This window comes from Lampetra planeri, chromosome 19 (genome assembly GCF_965212315.1).
Source record: "Lampetra planeri chromosome 19, kcLamPlan1.2.h2, whole genome shotgun sequence".
Taxonomy (NCBI): Eukaryota; Metazoa; Chordata; class Hyperoartia; order Petromyzontiformes; family Petromyzontidae; genus Lampetra; species Lampetra planeri.
Genome location: NC_136125.1, coordinates 534,961 through 549,081, shown reverse-complemented (window position 1 = coordinate 549,081; position 14,121 = coordinate 534,961). Strand labels below are relative to the sequence as shown.

At 48.5% G+C, this 14,121-nt stretch overlaps 1 protein-coding gene across 9 annotated transcripts in view; it reads right to left on the bottom strand.

Annotated features, from left to right (window-relative positions):
* Nucleotides 1-14,121, bottom strand: part of HERC2 (HECT and RLD domain containing E3 ubiquitin protein ligase 2) — a 156,855-nt gene that overhangs the window by 69,638 nt on the left and 73,096 nt on the right. For all 9 annotated transcript variants that reach the window (XM_078602720.1, XM_078602725.1, XM_078602722.1 and 6 more), the window contains 6 exons: nt 13,269-13,417; nt 11,738-12,014; nt 4,257-4,387; nt 3,629-3,745; nt 2,390-2,558; nt 360-485 (listed from right to left, as the gene is read on the bottom strand). In XM_078602720.1, the coding sequence (XP_078458846.1) occupies nt 360-485; nt 2,390-2,558; nt 3,629-3,745; nt 4,257-4,387; nt 11,738-12,014; nt 13,269-13,417 (969 nt within the window). The remainder of the gene's footprint in view (nt 1-359; nt 486-2,389; nt 2,559-3,628; nt 3,746-4,256; nt 4,388-11,737; nt 12,015-13,268; nt 13,418-14,121) is intronic.

Here is a 14,121-nt window from a genome sequence, read left to right as displayed (position 1 = left end):
CCCATCATGACGTAAAAAATAAATGCTGGCTTGACACCAATAGACTTATCAGCAGACAAAGATGTGTGCCCCGCATGTACAAAAGCTCTCTGGTCACATTTTCACGACGCTTTTTAATTGATGGTCTAAGCTGACAAAATGGCCACACATTCAATTATTTTGGAGCTGGTGGTCTGGATAAGGCTGAGGAGCTTTGTGCATGCCATGCACACCTCTGTGTACTGTTAAACGCAAAGTACTCGTATGCTAACAAACGCCCTGTTTAATTTGTTTTACAGACATTTACACTAAACTCGCCTTTCAATGCAAAACCAGCGTCGTCTGAGCAGGGCACCGAGCACGGCCACCGTGGCACTCACCCTTAACGACGCCCACGCTGCGATGGTTCACCGAGCCCCACTTGTACTTGGGAGTCACCACGGAAGCCTTCACTCTCACTTTGTCCCCAACTTTAATGTGCGAGTGAGACGTCTGAGGCGGGTAGCCTAAGCACCGACACACACATCAACGACAAAGATCCCACGTGTAGCCTTAACAGGCTGCTGGGGAAAGTGTTGTTAGCGAGCGCAAATGAGGCTAGCATGGCACACGAGAGGGTGGGTGGCCAGCACCACGTCCGTCCGACTTGATCTCCCTAGCGGCAATGTTTACACCACCACACCAGGTACTCATTTGAGGCTGAGTCGACCTAGGGGAGGCCCAGGACTGGTTCAGATATACATCACTGATGTTGGCCGTGAGCAGGAATCAAACTTGGGTCGCCGGGTTCGTAGCACACGGCATTAACTGCTACACTACTGCTCCCCACTGCCATACACACACACATCAGAGACACACGCACACAACGACAAAAAACGCCATTCGCCACTAAGTGGAGGTGACATGACATCACCACGACGCTTGTGCCAGGCTTTGTGCAAGTTGAGACCACATGAAGTGTCTAACGCCCGCTGGCAGGAGATCAAGGGGCAGACCCAGGTGCCACGGGTCGACTGACTGAGATGACTGGCTGATGCACCACCTGTGCCTCCTAATGTGCCAACTTGCTGTGCTTTAGCCACCCGGCGCTCCGCTCGTTGTTGTGAGCGTCGCTCCTCCGCCCTCCGTTGTTGTTGGAGGGCGACTGCCTCCAACTGCCCAGTAGCATCCTTCACGAGCCTCCTCCACAGAGGCCGATCTTGACACCGCTGGTACCAGTCATCGGCTAGTCCACTCAGCTCCACGTCCTCCTGTACCACATCACTCCATTTCTTCTCTAGCCCGTGCCACGCCCATTTAGCCCCCTCGATCCGGCCGAACAAAAGCTGTTTAGGCATGCAGTGGCAGGGCCTGCAGGCTACATGACCCAGCCAATGCAGCCTTGCCTGCCAGAGGAGCTCACCAATGGGACTTTCAAGGATATGAGAGCTCCTCACACAATCCAGCCTGGTTAAACCCAGGATGGATCGTAGGCAGGCCAGCCTAAATGTTTCTAACCGGCGAAGATGTTCCATTAGGGGGGTTCACACACACACACAAACGCACAACGCTCGTTCCATCTGGCAGCCACACGCGAGCGAGTTCAATGGAGAATCAACGGTGCACGCTCACCGTTTAAGGGCTATGGTGTCGGTAAAGCGGTGGCACAAATCTACACTTATGTTGCTTTCAACAATGTTGATTAACAGTATAACAAGAATAATATTACATCGTTCCTTATTTTTCCAGGAGCCAACCGGTGTTTGATATACAAGTTGAAGGAAACCAGAGCACTTGGAGAAAACCCACTCACGCGAGGGGGCAACGCTCTATGCTCTCACAGATGGAAACAGATGGCGATTAGTCCGCTTGCTGTACTGCTTGCTCCTGGAGAGCCATGGTAGGGCACCTCGACGCCCACTGGAAGGGAGTTTCGCACCATCTGTGCGGCGATCCACCAACCCTTGCTGCTGCCTCCACAGTGCCGGATCACAGGACATGTGCAGGCATAGCCACTACCGCCCGGTCTTCCCATGGTAGAAGGATGGCTGAAAGTCAGTTGCGTGGTGCAACTGACAGGCAGCATTATAAAAAAACACTTTGATAAAAAGAAACGCCACACACGGACCAGACCTAGAGTGAAGCCACTGCAGGCAATAACAGGCAAGGTGTGTTGAGATTTAATAACAAGTTATTATTCTGTTATACGAAAGAAGATTAAGTTCCCTGGTGTAGTGCTCTTCTAGTTTTGATAATCCCATTCTGTTTCTCTGGACTGCATAAAGTTAGGATTGTTTACTGCCTGAATAAGAACGCTTTCTGCCCGGATGTCTCGCCAGTGATTACCACCGCTGATGGCCGCTCTATAAGTGTGACGAGGGAGATGTGGCGCAGCCGTGCGGGCCGTGCAGGGTGGCACGGGCTGCCCTACCCAGGATCTCGACGTGGACGTAGCGCACCCAGTAGGTGCCCCCTTTCTGCTGCCAGTCGCACTGCACATTAAGGTCGTGCAGGCTGTCGCGGTCCAGCTTCACCACCTTCCCCACATCACCCTCCAGCACTTCCTCGTAGCTGCGGCAGCAGCGCACCATCATCCCGACCTGCGGCATCACGCACACACATGCACAAAGACAAAGAACGCCCATGTAGCCTTAACAGACTGTAGAAACAATAGGATGGCATTCTAAGGTGGAGCAGTCGGAAAAAAGAAGCAAAAGCATGAATCGGCTTGTTGAGACGTGTAATGCGCCAGTGGTACACAGGGAGGGCGAGTCTGGTAGACCGAGTCCCCAACACGGTTAGAGACATCAATGCGCGAGGTTCACGGGAACAGTGACCATAGTAGCAGAGATAGAAGATTGATAAGTAGGTATGTATGTACATATGTTAAACTTCTTTCGCAGCGTATGTAGCCACCCGTGCTAATCGGAGGTGCTGGGGACGGACAACAAACTAAAGATAAAAGACCGTTCTAAAGAAATGAGTTTTCAATCTGTGCGAGTGACTAGAGCGGATCAGTGAGTGCTGGATCATCAGTCACTATGCACCGGTTGAAAAGTTCTTCTTCAGCGGGACTTGGAGTGAGTTGTTCATTATCAAGTTGTTGTTTTTTCCAAAATTATTCCAACCGTTTCTCATCACAGGAATAAATAATTCTAAAAATTATTGGGAACAGACTAACGGACAATTGAGAGGCCAGCCAACAGAGCAAGTGTGCCGGCAGGATTATAACAATGACCATACACATTACGTAAGATTTTGGAAGCGACTCATGAATATCAAATTCCACGAAGCAGAGCCTTTGTAGACAATGGAAGTAAATTTACTCCGTGGAAAGTGATGCAGTCATCCAGCGCAACAAGCCATGGCCTAAATAAACTAATAATTAGACGTGACATGAATAGCAAAATATTATCAGGCAAAAGATACCCTCTCACAAGGTTTCATCGTAATTAGCAAATGTTTTCAAACATCGGAGCGGAGAATTAAATGCATAATGGAGAATACGAAGAAGCTGCTGTTAACCATCTCAGATTAGCCGCTGACACGATCACTGTAAACTTAATTTGGACATGAATTGCAAGGTAGTAAAGTTTATCTGCCCTGACCAGCAGTAGGATGCACTGAACTCACAGGGGACGGCATAGGCGAGGGGGTCCATGGGTCTCACCTGAATGCTATCGCGGATGTACATGGCGTAGTCGTCGTTGCTCAGGAAATCTCCACGCTTTTTAAATGTTTGACTCTCGGTCACGAACACCTGCTGCCCATAGTTGCCATCCGTCCTCTACTCGCACACACAGCCAATGGTAAATACGGCTTCATTGAATGCAATACACCAAGGCCATTCGGATTCACAAGAAGAAACTGAACGTGCAACAATCAAGGTGACAAAATTAAACAAATATTTTACACCAACTGTAATAAACTGTCAAGTCATCAGAAGTTTAATGAAATTCAATATCCTTACTGCAAGTGGTATTCAGTTTAATAAGGAACTGGTATTCTTAATAGAACCCTTACGACAACTCGGATGACAAACTAAGAAAAATACACCCACAAAGCGTCACTCAAGTCCTAACGTTAGACTGATATCAGTTCCAGCCGTAACAACAACAACACGAGCCTTCAATTGGCATCCCTTGCCCTGGCCTCACGAGAGTCACCCGAGTTTGTGCGACTATGGATGGGCAGCACGAGCGGTCTTGGCAACAGAATCGCGCTCCCCGTCGCCAAGGCGTGGGTGGCGCACCGCAGGGCTACCCACGCCGCGAGGCGGTGCCGGGAGTGTTCCTCACCTCCACCTCCTCGGCCTCGTCCAGGAGGTCCTCGTCTGACACGTCATCCGACGTGGCGCTCTCCACATCAGAGATGTCCGGGATCTGCACGTCGGGGTGGTCCAGCAGCCAGCCCACCAGGGCCTCGATCCCTGTGGCACGCGGTCGGCGTTGGCCGTGGGGGAATGGTCGCTCAGCGGTTATCAACTAATAGGAAAAAAAAGAATACTCTCCTCCCCTCTTACAGGTGGCAGTCTACTCCTGCCTCTGTGTCCAATAAAATGCACCCCAAATTATAAATAATTCAGAGACTTTTACCGAACGCTGCAAATTATGATTTAAGTTTTCAGAAAGGCGCAAGATATATTTGTTCGTAGATGCTCTTCGAAATCCAAAATGTAATGAGGTAGTTATCTTCTGACAAGTGTCAAGTAAGACACAATAAGACTATAAATATTTAATAATCTTACCTATATAAGTCATTTTTTGTCTCTCTGTCCGTGTGTCTGTGTGTATGTGGACACAACTTTTAACTCACAAACTGTGGGGTTTACATTTTAAAAAATTACCCAGATATCACACGATAAGCCCCTGGGTGAGCCAGCGCTATTCGTATTTCCCATTCGTCAACTTGAAAGTAGTTAAATTAACAATGTATTACAGTCCAAGTCTGAACCCAGCCTTGTACTGCTGTAGTCCATTCCCTCTCCAGCTCCGGATCCTGCTGCGCCGTCGTGTGGTTGCTCCTTGCCGATTGGGCGGTCGAGGCACTGCTCAACTGGGGCTCACCTGCCCAGGCTACTACCCGAGGCCGCCGGTTCATGCCGTCATGAGCTTGCAGGCACCTGGCCACCCATAGGGACGTCTGCGCTTCTTCATCAACGACAGGCAGCGCGATCCCAGTCTCCTGCGCGAACACCAGCAATTTCTCGAGTCCAGTGCGGCCAGATCCATACGCGGATAGGCCACCTGCCCAAGTGCTATCAAAGTGCTGCGGTAAGCGAGGGGCATTTCAGCCTCTCCCCGCCTACGTTGCAGGAACTTCTGCCGCGTGTTGGATGGTCGCTCAAAGACGGCCGCCGAATTGTGGTCCGACTCAACTGGAATAGCTCGGAATTCCGCAAGAGCGGCGTCGTCGAGGGCCGTTGGCAGGACCCGCAGAACCTCCTCTTCCGTCAACCCTATGGACTGGTAGGCTGCCTCAAAACAGCGAGTAAAAGCAGGCCAGTCCCCGCCATGGGACGCTGTTGCCATGGGACGCTGTTGCCATGGCAGCCGGTTGCTGTGTCGCGTCAGCTGTGGGAGTAATGGCGGCCGTTTTCTGCGTCGTGGTAGAAATGGCGGCCGCTTCCTGCGTCGCATATGTCGCGCTCGCGGCAGCATTTGTGGTCGGTGATCGCAGTTGCTCCGCCGCTTGGAGGGGGGCTTCTTCAACTTCCTATCCTTCGTCTAAAGTTGCACCCAGTGGGTTTTTTCTTCTGACGTATCTTAACATTTAATTCTTGCCACTCCTGACACCAGTTGTAATGACTCGGGACTCGAACTTTAGAGGTTTATTTTACTTCACGTAACGTAGCTTAGGACCCCGTCGTCATGAGATAATGCCGACGTGGAGATCGTATGACCGAGCAGACCGTGAGGACTTGAAGACAGTGATGACGTGAAGACAGCGACGACGTGAAGACAGCGACGATGGCCCGAGTCCCTCTCCACAGACCCCGAACATCCCTTCTTGCCCTGCTTATATCCTCTAGGGAATTTCCCAACCAAGACTCTCCAGACTTGCTGGCACCTTGCCTTTGCATCCAGCCTCGCTGACACCCTGTCTTCACCTCGAGACTTACTGACACAGTCTTTACACTACTATAGTCATTAGATACTACTGTAGAGTCAGTATTTACTACTATAGAGTTGGTTGATACCACTATAGAGTCGGTAGATACTACTGCAGTCAGTAGATACCACTACGGTCAGTAAATACTGCTACAGTTAGTAGATACTACTATACAGTCAGTAGATACTACTGTAGAGTTAGTAGATATTATTATGGTCAGTAAATACTTCTACAGTCAGTAGATACTACTGTAATGACAACAGAGATGTCACTGTATGGTGCCGGCGTGCAATGTTCCTATGTCGCAAACAGCACTGGGTGGGTTGCTGTGTGAGGCCGCCTCTAGCACAGCACGGCGTGCGATGCACCATCATTGCATACACCTGTAGGCAGGTGTAGTACCAGCCCTAGTAGGGCTTGGTGAGCGCTGGGATAGCGCTGGCACCACGCAGAGCGTGTCGTGCGGGCTCCCACAAGGGGGAGTGGGAGAGTGTCGGCCCAGGGGCAGGGTTGCCCCGGGCCATGGGACTCTGGTTGAACCCGTAGACACGTGATCTGGACTGTCCACAGAGAAGGCCCCAGGTGGGGGGAGGGAGCTAGGGGGTGATCACGTGTCCAGGGAGAGCTCTCGAGGGGGATCGAGAGGAAGCTAGAACACTCGAGAAGGTGGGCGGGGCCGAGGGCAGAGTGGCCCCGACCCGGGAGGATATAAGGTGGGTCCCTGAGAGGGACCGGGGTTCTTCATCCGACAGCGAGAAGCTCTACGTCTACAAGCTGGACGCTCTACGTCCTACGAGGCATCAACACGTGGTCGGGGACCCGAGTGAGGGTCTGACCCTTTGTAGCTGTAACTCCTACATATAGTGTAGTTTGCTGGGTGGTCACCACCCTAGGCTGTATCTGGTGAAGGGGCAGTTACCCCTTTGTGTTAACGTGTTGATGTTACAATAAATGTGTTGCCTCTAAAGAAAAACGTCTGCGACTCAGTTGGACTCACTACACTACTATAGTTAGTAGATACTACTACTATAGAGTGAGTGGATACTACTATATAGTTAGTAGATACGACTACTGTCAGTAGATAATACTGTAGCGACATCGTGAATGTCACTCTGTAATACCGTCTCTAGCAAGGCACGGCGTGCGATGCATCGTCATCGCGGATACCCTGTAGGTGGGTGTAATACCAGCCCTAGAGGGTGAGCGCTGGGATAGCGCAGTGGCACCACACATGGCGTGTAGTACTGACTCCTACAGGAGGGAGTGTGTGAGAGTGTCAGCCATGGGATGAGGTTACCCTAGGCCAGGCATGTCCAAAGTCCGGCCCGCGGGCCAATTACGGCCCGCGGTCAGATTTCATACGGCCCGCAGCTTCGGTCTTATAATGTGTTATTTATGGCTCGCTATCTCTGTCAGAATAAATAAATCATAAAACTTCCTCCTTCCGCCACAGGTGGCAGCACCATTCTAATGCCCTCTGGCTTTGCATACGTGCCACGAACCCTTTGAATTATTTCTGCCATGGCGACTGCAACAAAAAAAAGAGAAAAGTTGACAGTAAGGGCCGCCGCTTTCAGGAGCGGTGGGAATTACAATACTTCTTCACTGGAAATCGAGACAATAGTGTTTGTCTTGTTTAAGGATTTCAACGTAAAGAGACACTACAAAACTAAACATGCTACAACATACGACAAGCTAACAGGGAATGACCGCGCTGAAAAAGTGAAGCAACTCCGTGCTGCTCTGGCATCGCAACAATGATTCTTCATGCGGGCCTGCGAGTCAAAGAAAAACATCACCAAAGCCAGCTACGAAGTGGCCATGTTAATAGCTAAACATGGCAAACGTTTTACTGAAGGTGCATTTATCAAAGACTGTGTCATGAAAATGGTGGAGAACATTTGCCCCGAGAAGAAGCAATAATTTATAAATGTTTGCCTGGCACGCAACACTGTGGCATGGAGAGTTGAGGACATATCGTCAGATATTCAGAGACAACTGGGGGACAGGGGAGTGGCTTTTGATTATTTCTCATCAGCCTGCGATGAAAGCACCGATGCATCTGACACTGCACAACTACTTATTTTTTTAAGAGGAGTTGATGACAACATGAACGTGACAGAGAAGCTGCTTGACCTCAAAAGCCTTAATGGGCAAACCAGAGGAACAGATTTTTTCGTTTCTGTTTGTGAAGCTGTTGATGATATGAAACTACCATGGAGTAAAGTTTCTGGGATCATTACCGATGGTGCACCTGCCATGGCTGGTGAGCGAAGTGGATTGTCCACACTGATCTGCAATAAAGTCAGCGAAGAAGCAGGCAACGCTTTTAAACTTCACTGTATCGTTCACCAGCAGGCTCTCTGCGCCAAACATCTCAAATTTGACGATGTTATGAAACCAGTGGCAAAGGCAATCAATTATATTTGCTCTAAAGCTCTATACCACTGACAGTTTCAGCAGTTCTTGCGTGACATCCAGGCTGAATACGATGACGTAATATATCACAACGATGTGAGGTGGCTAAGTCGGGGGTCCGCACTGCAGCAATTTTTCTCTCAGAGGAAATTGGACATTTTTTGGGTGAGAAGGAACAACCAATGGAAGAACTGTCCGATCCTGTATTGTTGGCAAATCTGGCTTTTTTGGTTGACATAACGAAGCATCTGAATGCACTGAATGTTAATCTTCAAGGAAAAGATGCAGTGGTGAGCCAGCTATATACTCACATCAAGGCCTTTGGAACCAAACTGCAACTTTTCCAAAGACACTTGCCCAAACAGAGCCCTGCACCGCGCACTTCCCAGCTTTGAAAGAGGTCATTGACAGTTTCCCACAGGACAACATCGGTGCGCAAATGAAGAGTTATGCAACAGCTATCGCATCTCTTTTAGTGGAATTTAACAAACGCTTTCGGGACTTTGCAGTAATTTAAAAGGACATGTTGCTTTTCTCTTCTCCCTTCTCCGTGGACCATGATGATGCTCCTCCACAGCTGCAGCTGGAGCTCATTGAGCTGCAGTGTGATGATGAGTGCCGCGGAAAACACCAGCAGTGTTATCTTGTTGGCTTTTACCGGCAGCTGGACAAAAGCAGGTTTTCAGAAATGCGGTCATTCGCTAAGAAAATACGGAGCTTATTCGGCTCCATATATTTGTGTGAGCAAACATTCTCAGTCATGAACTTAAATAAGAACCGATTGAGGTCAAGGATGAGTGACTCCCACTTGCGTGGCATTTTACGCATCTCAACCACTGCCCTCAAGCCAGACCTGGTCTCTTTACTGAAATCTATATCTCAGTATCACCCTTCTCATTAGTATCAGCAAGTTATCTGTTCCTTGATCAATCTGAAATTGAGTGTTTTGAACGGTAACATCTGTCACTATTAACAGTGAAAAGCCTAAAGCACACTAATGCACTTGGACTTATGGCACTTGTTTTATTAAACTCTTGAATAAGATTTGGTTATAACTGTTAATGTTATGTACCTGTAGATGTGACACAAACTATTGCTTTCTGAAAGATCTTGTAAAAGGCAAGGGCAAAATTCACTCATTTAAAAGTTTAATGATAACAGACCACTTTGCATTACTTATAACTCCTGTTTAAAATGTTCATGAGGTAAAGATATTTAACTCATGGAAATTTAAGGTATTCTATACAGTTTGTTCAATGTTATCTGACTGAATGAAAGGCAGAATTGTGTTTTTAGAGTTGTTCACGTCTGCCTGAGTGACTTATATTTGGTTACATTGTAATTTGAAAAATAAAGGTAATTGTGACAATGAAAATTGTTTTATAACAGTGTGTGTTTTCACGTAACTTTTGTGGTAAAAAAATGTCGGAAGGAACTATTGGCCCCCGGGCATCTTCACTTTATCAAATTTGGCCCTCTTTGCAAAAAGTTTGGACACCCCTGCCCTAGGCCATGGCACTCTGGTTGACCCTGGAAGGCACGTGACTAGTAAGATCTACACAAGGGCCCCAGGTGGGGGCTAGGGGGTGGTCACGTGTCAGGGTGAGATCCTACGGGAAGGGTCGAGAAACAATAAGAGGTTTCTCGAAGGTGGTCGTGGCCAAGGGCGGGGCCAGCCACGACCCAGGAGCATATAAACCGGGTCCACACAGGGAACGGGGTTCAGCGTTGTTGTCGTCATCTGAAGATCTATGATCTACGTTCTACGTCCAAGAAGTCACCAACATATGGACGGGGACCCAAGCTAGGATTCTGTCCTTTGTAGCTACTCCTAGTAACTAGCGTAGCTAGCCTGGTGGTCCACAACCATAGGTTATTTGGTAAAGGGGCTGTAACCCCTTTGTGTATGTGTTGGTTTAAATAAATGTGTTGCCTCCAAGAAGCACGTCTGCGACTCTTTTGAACCCACTATACTACTATAGAGTCAGTAGATACTACTATAGTCATTAGATACTACTGTAGAGTCAATATTTACTACTATAGAGTTGGTTGATACTACTATAGAGTAGGCAGATACTAATATTGAGTTAGTAGATACCACTACGGTCAGTATATACTACTACTACAGTCAGCAAATACTACTACAGTCAGTAGATACTAGAATGGATCACTACGGAACGTAGCGCAATGTACAGGTAGTCCTCTACTTACAATGGAGATTCGTTACGACGACCCCATCGTAAGTCGAAAATATCGCAAGTCGAAGATGGCCTAGCCTACCCAGGAGTCTTAAAGAATGGTGATAATTTAGCAAAACAGAGTAATTTACAGTACCGTACTGTATAAACTATATACTGTATTTACTAATGACAATACTGTATTGCACAGTAAAATGTCAAATAAAAAAAACAAGGTAAATTCTTAGCCTACCTATATGAACTGCAATTTAATAGAAAGTTTTTTCAGGAAACAATCATATCTGCTATAAAAACTTTTAACATGCATTGAACGTATCGTATCGTGGTAACCTTAAAATGAAATCGCTAAAGCTACGTATCATACATGCATTGAACGTATCGTAACGTATCAGTAGATATTACTATAGAGCCAGATACTACTATAGAGTCACTAAATAGTACTCACTATTGTATGTAGGATGTGTATGTATATTTGCCTCGGCGGGGGTAAAAATATTTTTTGAGGGGGGGGTCAACAATTTTCAGAAACCTTTTAGATCAACCATTTACCCCCCACTTTCCATAACTTTTTGGACTTCTGCAAGCCTCTCATAATTTTGTTGACGGACAAATGGACAAACGGCACGTCCAGCTTTCAAAAATAGATTAGTATTTGTGTATGTATATGTTATGTTTTTAAGAGAAGTTTTTTAATAGATTTTCCCCCCAGGCAATGCCGGGTACTTCCTGCAAGTAAAAAATAATTATTTACAGTTGTGAGACTAACATTACCAGTAATGCATCACCACTACTGTGCTTCAAGGCCTTAGTTAGCTGTTGCGTTCAGGGCCTTATGCCACTGACGCTCGGCCTGCCATGGTTCCCTCCCTGAGGAAACTCGTTCCAAAGCCTAATTTGCTGCTGGCTCCAAATGCCCGACACGTCGGGGGTCTTTTTTCGCGACGATCTTGCGCTACTAGAACAGCGCGATCATTATTACTCTCATTAAACGGTTAGTTATCTCGAAAAGGCGAAGGCCGAAAGAAGCGACGTGTACAGGCCGCGGGCATTACCGGGGAGGCCTGCCGAGGCGGTAGTGCCACCCGACAGGGACTTGAGGGCGAACTCGACGTTCCTGCGCTGGAAGCCCATCTCCATGAGCTGAGTGACAGGCGGCAGTGGCGGAGGGGGCGATGGACGGCGCCGTTGCTGCTGCTTGTGCTTGAGCGGCTTGGTGGGCGGCGCCGACGTGGGTGTCAGGGACTCGCTGGAGCTGCTCTCATCGAAGGCCGGCACCGCCGGGTGGCTCGCCTCCAGCGCCAGGTACTGGCACACGGCCAGAGCGGCCGCCTGCACGGCAACGCAACAACACCGTTTGTGTGCCCAAAGGGCCCCGGGTAACTCGATCAATACGGGAGCACTCTGTGCCTTCTTAAAAGAGGGGCACGGACAACATTGTTTTAAACAACATTATTATTGCAAGAACGTTGCACCAATCAGAAGGATAACTGAAATAAAATAACTTTATCTGTACGTCTTCAGGTCGGAATACGTACTGAGGCTACTACAAGGCCATGCGGGAGGAGGTTTGGCACAATTGTGGTCGTGTCACTAAAGTTCACTGTGGTGAGTACAACATCTCGGAATGGGAACAGGTTAATTTCTGCTTCAGTCCAAAATCCCAGCCAGGTAATGGTGTATCCTTACCAATGTGCAATTCATTTGAAATCCCCGTGCATTTTCAAGGCAAAAATTAATAAAGTTCTGCCCGGCTGTTTATTTCCCGTGTGACAGGAGCCACGCCAGGCTGGCTGTCCTGTGCCCTCTGTAGGCCTCACCGTGTCGCCCTGCACGCTGCCGTCTCACGTGCATCATGGCTCCAGCTCAGTGAACCACAAACCTCACTACCACGTCGCTAGACTACAAGCAGTTTGTAAATTATGAGGAAATAATATTAAACTATTATTATTTTACCAGGTAAGGCCAACTGAGCTAAATAGCTCTTTTTCAGAAGTGACCTGGCCACAAATGATAGCTCAATGAAGTGGCTTATCACGTGGAAATGTATTTCAGCCAAATGCAATAAATGTTTGTTTCTAAATGTGGAGGGATAAACCGGAGGACCGGGAGAAAAATCCATGTAACCATGGGGAGAACATGCAAACTCCAAATATACACGCGTCAGGGTCGGTATCAAACCCACGACCTCCTGCATACCAGATGAGATATTTAACATGTTTCCACAATGACGTGTTAATGTGTTAAAACCATCAAGGACTAAAATACAAAGAACAGGGACCACAGCTGTAATTCACAATTGCAGAGATTTCCAAACACGCTCGTGCATGGAACCATCTACGGGACAACGCCCAGAGAACGCCCAAGAAGAACCCGGATCAACAACTTGCAAGAGGATTGCACATAGACGGGGCAGACACTGGCATAGGTGGTCGGCCAAAAATCCCGGGGACAAACGGAGCTGCAAGTTGGCCACAAAGTATGCTGCCGGCGTGGACTGACGTACCGCGTTGCCAAGGTAATAAAGGCAAAGAGCAGCAATGCAAACAGGTGAGTGAGAGAGAGGGTGGCAGAGGGAGAGATCACCTCGAGCTCCTGTCGCGTGAATATGGCCTTGAGCGGAGAGGGCTGCGTGGCGGCCGTGAGCAGTTGCTGCAGGAGGATCATGGGAGGCTGCGGCATATCTGGAGAGAGGTCCGAGATGTCGGGCGACGCCACCGCCACCGCTCCCTCATCTGATCGCATCCCAGTAGCACAGGGCGCATTAGAACAAGTGGGCAATAGCCTGCCATAGCGGTACGATAATGTCTCATCAAAATTGAGTCATTTGCAGACCATGACGCCAGCACACGGTGGCCTGCTCATTTCGAAGGGCGTCACGAGACATTTAACGTCCACTGTGAAGCAGATGGCATGTATTTTATGGTTGATACATCCCGGAGTATTAACCAGGGTGGCCTGGCGGATTCGAACTGCAAACGTCGGCAAAAAGCGGCGAAGAAGGCGCGACCACTGAGCCAAGTCACCAATTATGGCCACGTTCGAAACAAGGCGCATTTCAGGATTAAAATGCGGGTTTAACGTCAGCGCATGCGTGATTTGCAAGGAGGCTGCCACCGTGGTGTAATGGTTCGTAGCACGGTGGAGAATGCACGTAATGCATCCGGCAGTCACATCCACCAGTTGACCCTCAGCACTAACATTTATCCCTATGACCTTCGCCAGCAAGCCAGTTGTGAGATCACAGTCATTTGGTGCAGAATGACAGCTCACGATGCTGTGTATGTGTGTATAATGTGTGTATGGACGAGGGGCTATCGTGTTGTGGTTAGCGCGCTGCGCGACGAACCCAGAAACACAAGTCTGATTCCAGCTCACATCCAACACCGGTGATAATTATCTGAACTGGTTCCGAGCCTCCCCTAGGTCGACTCATCCT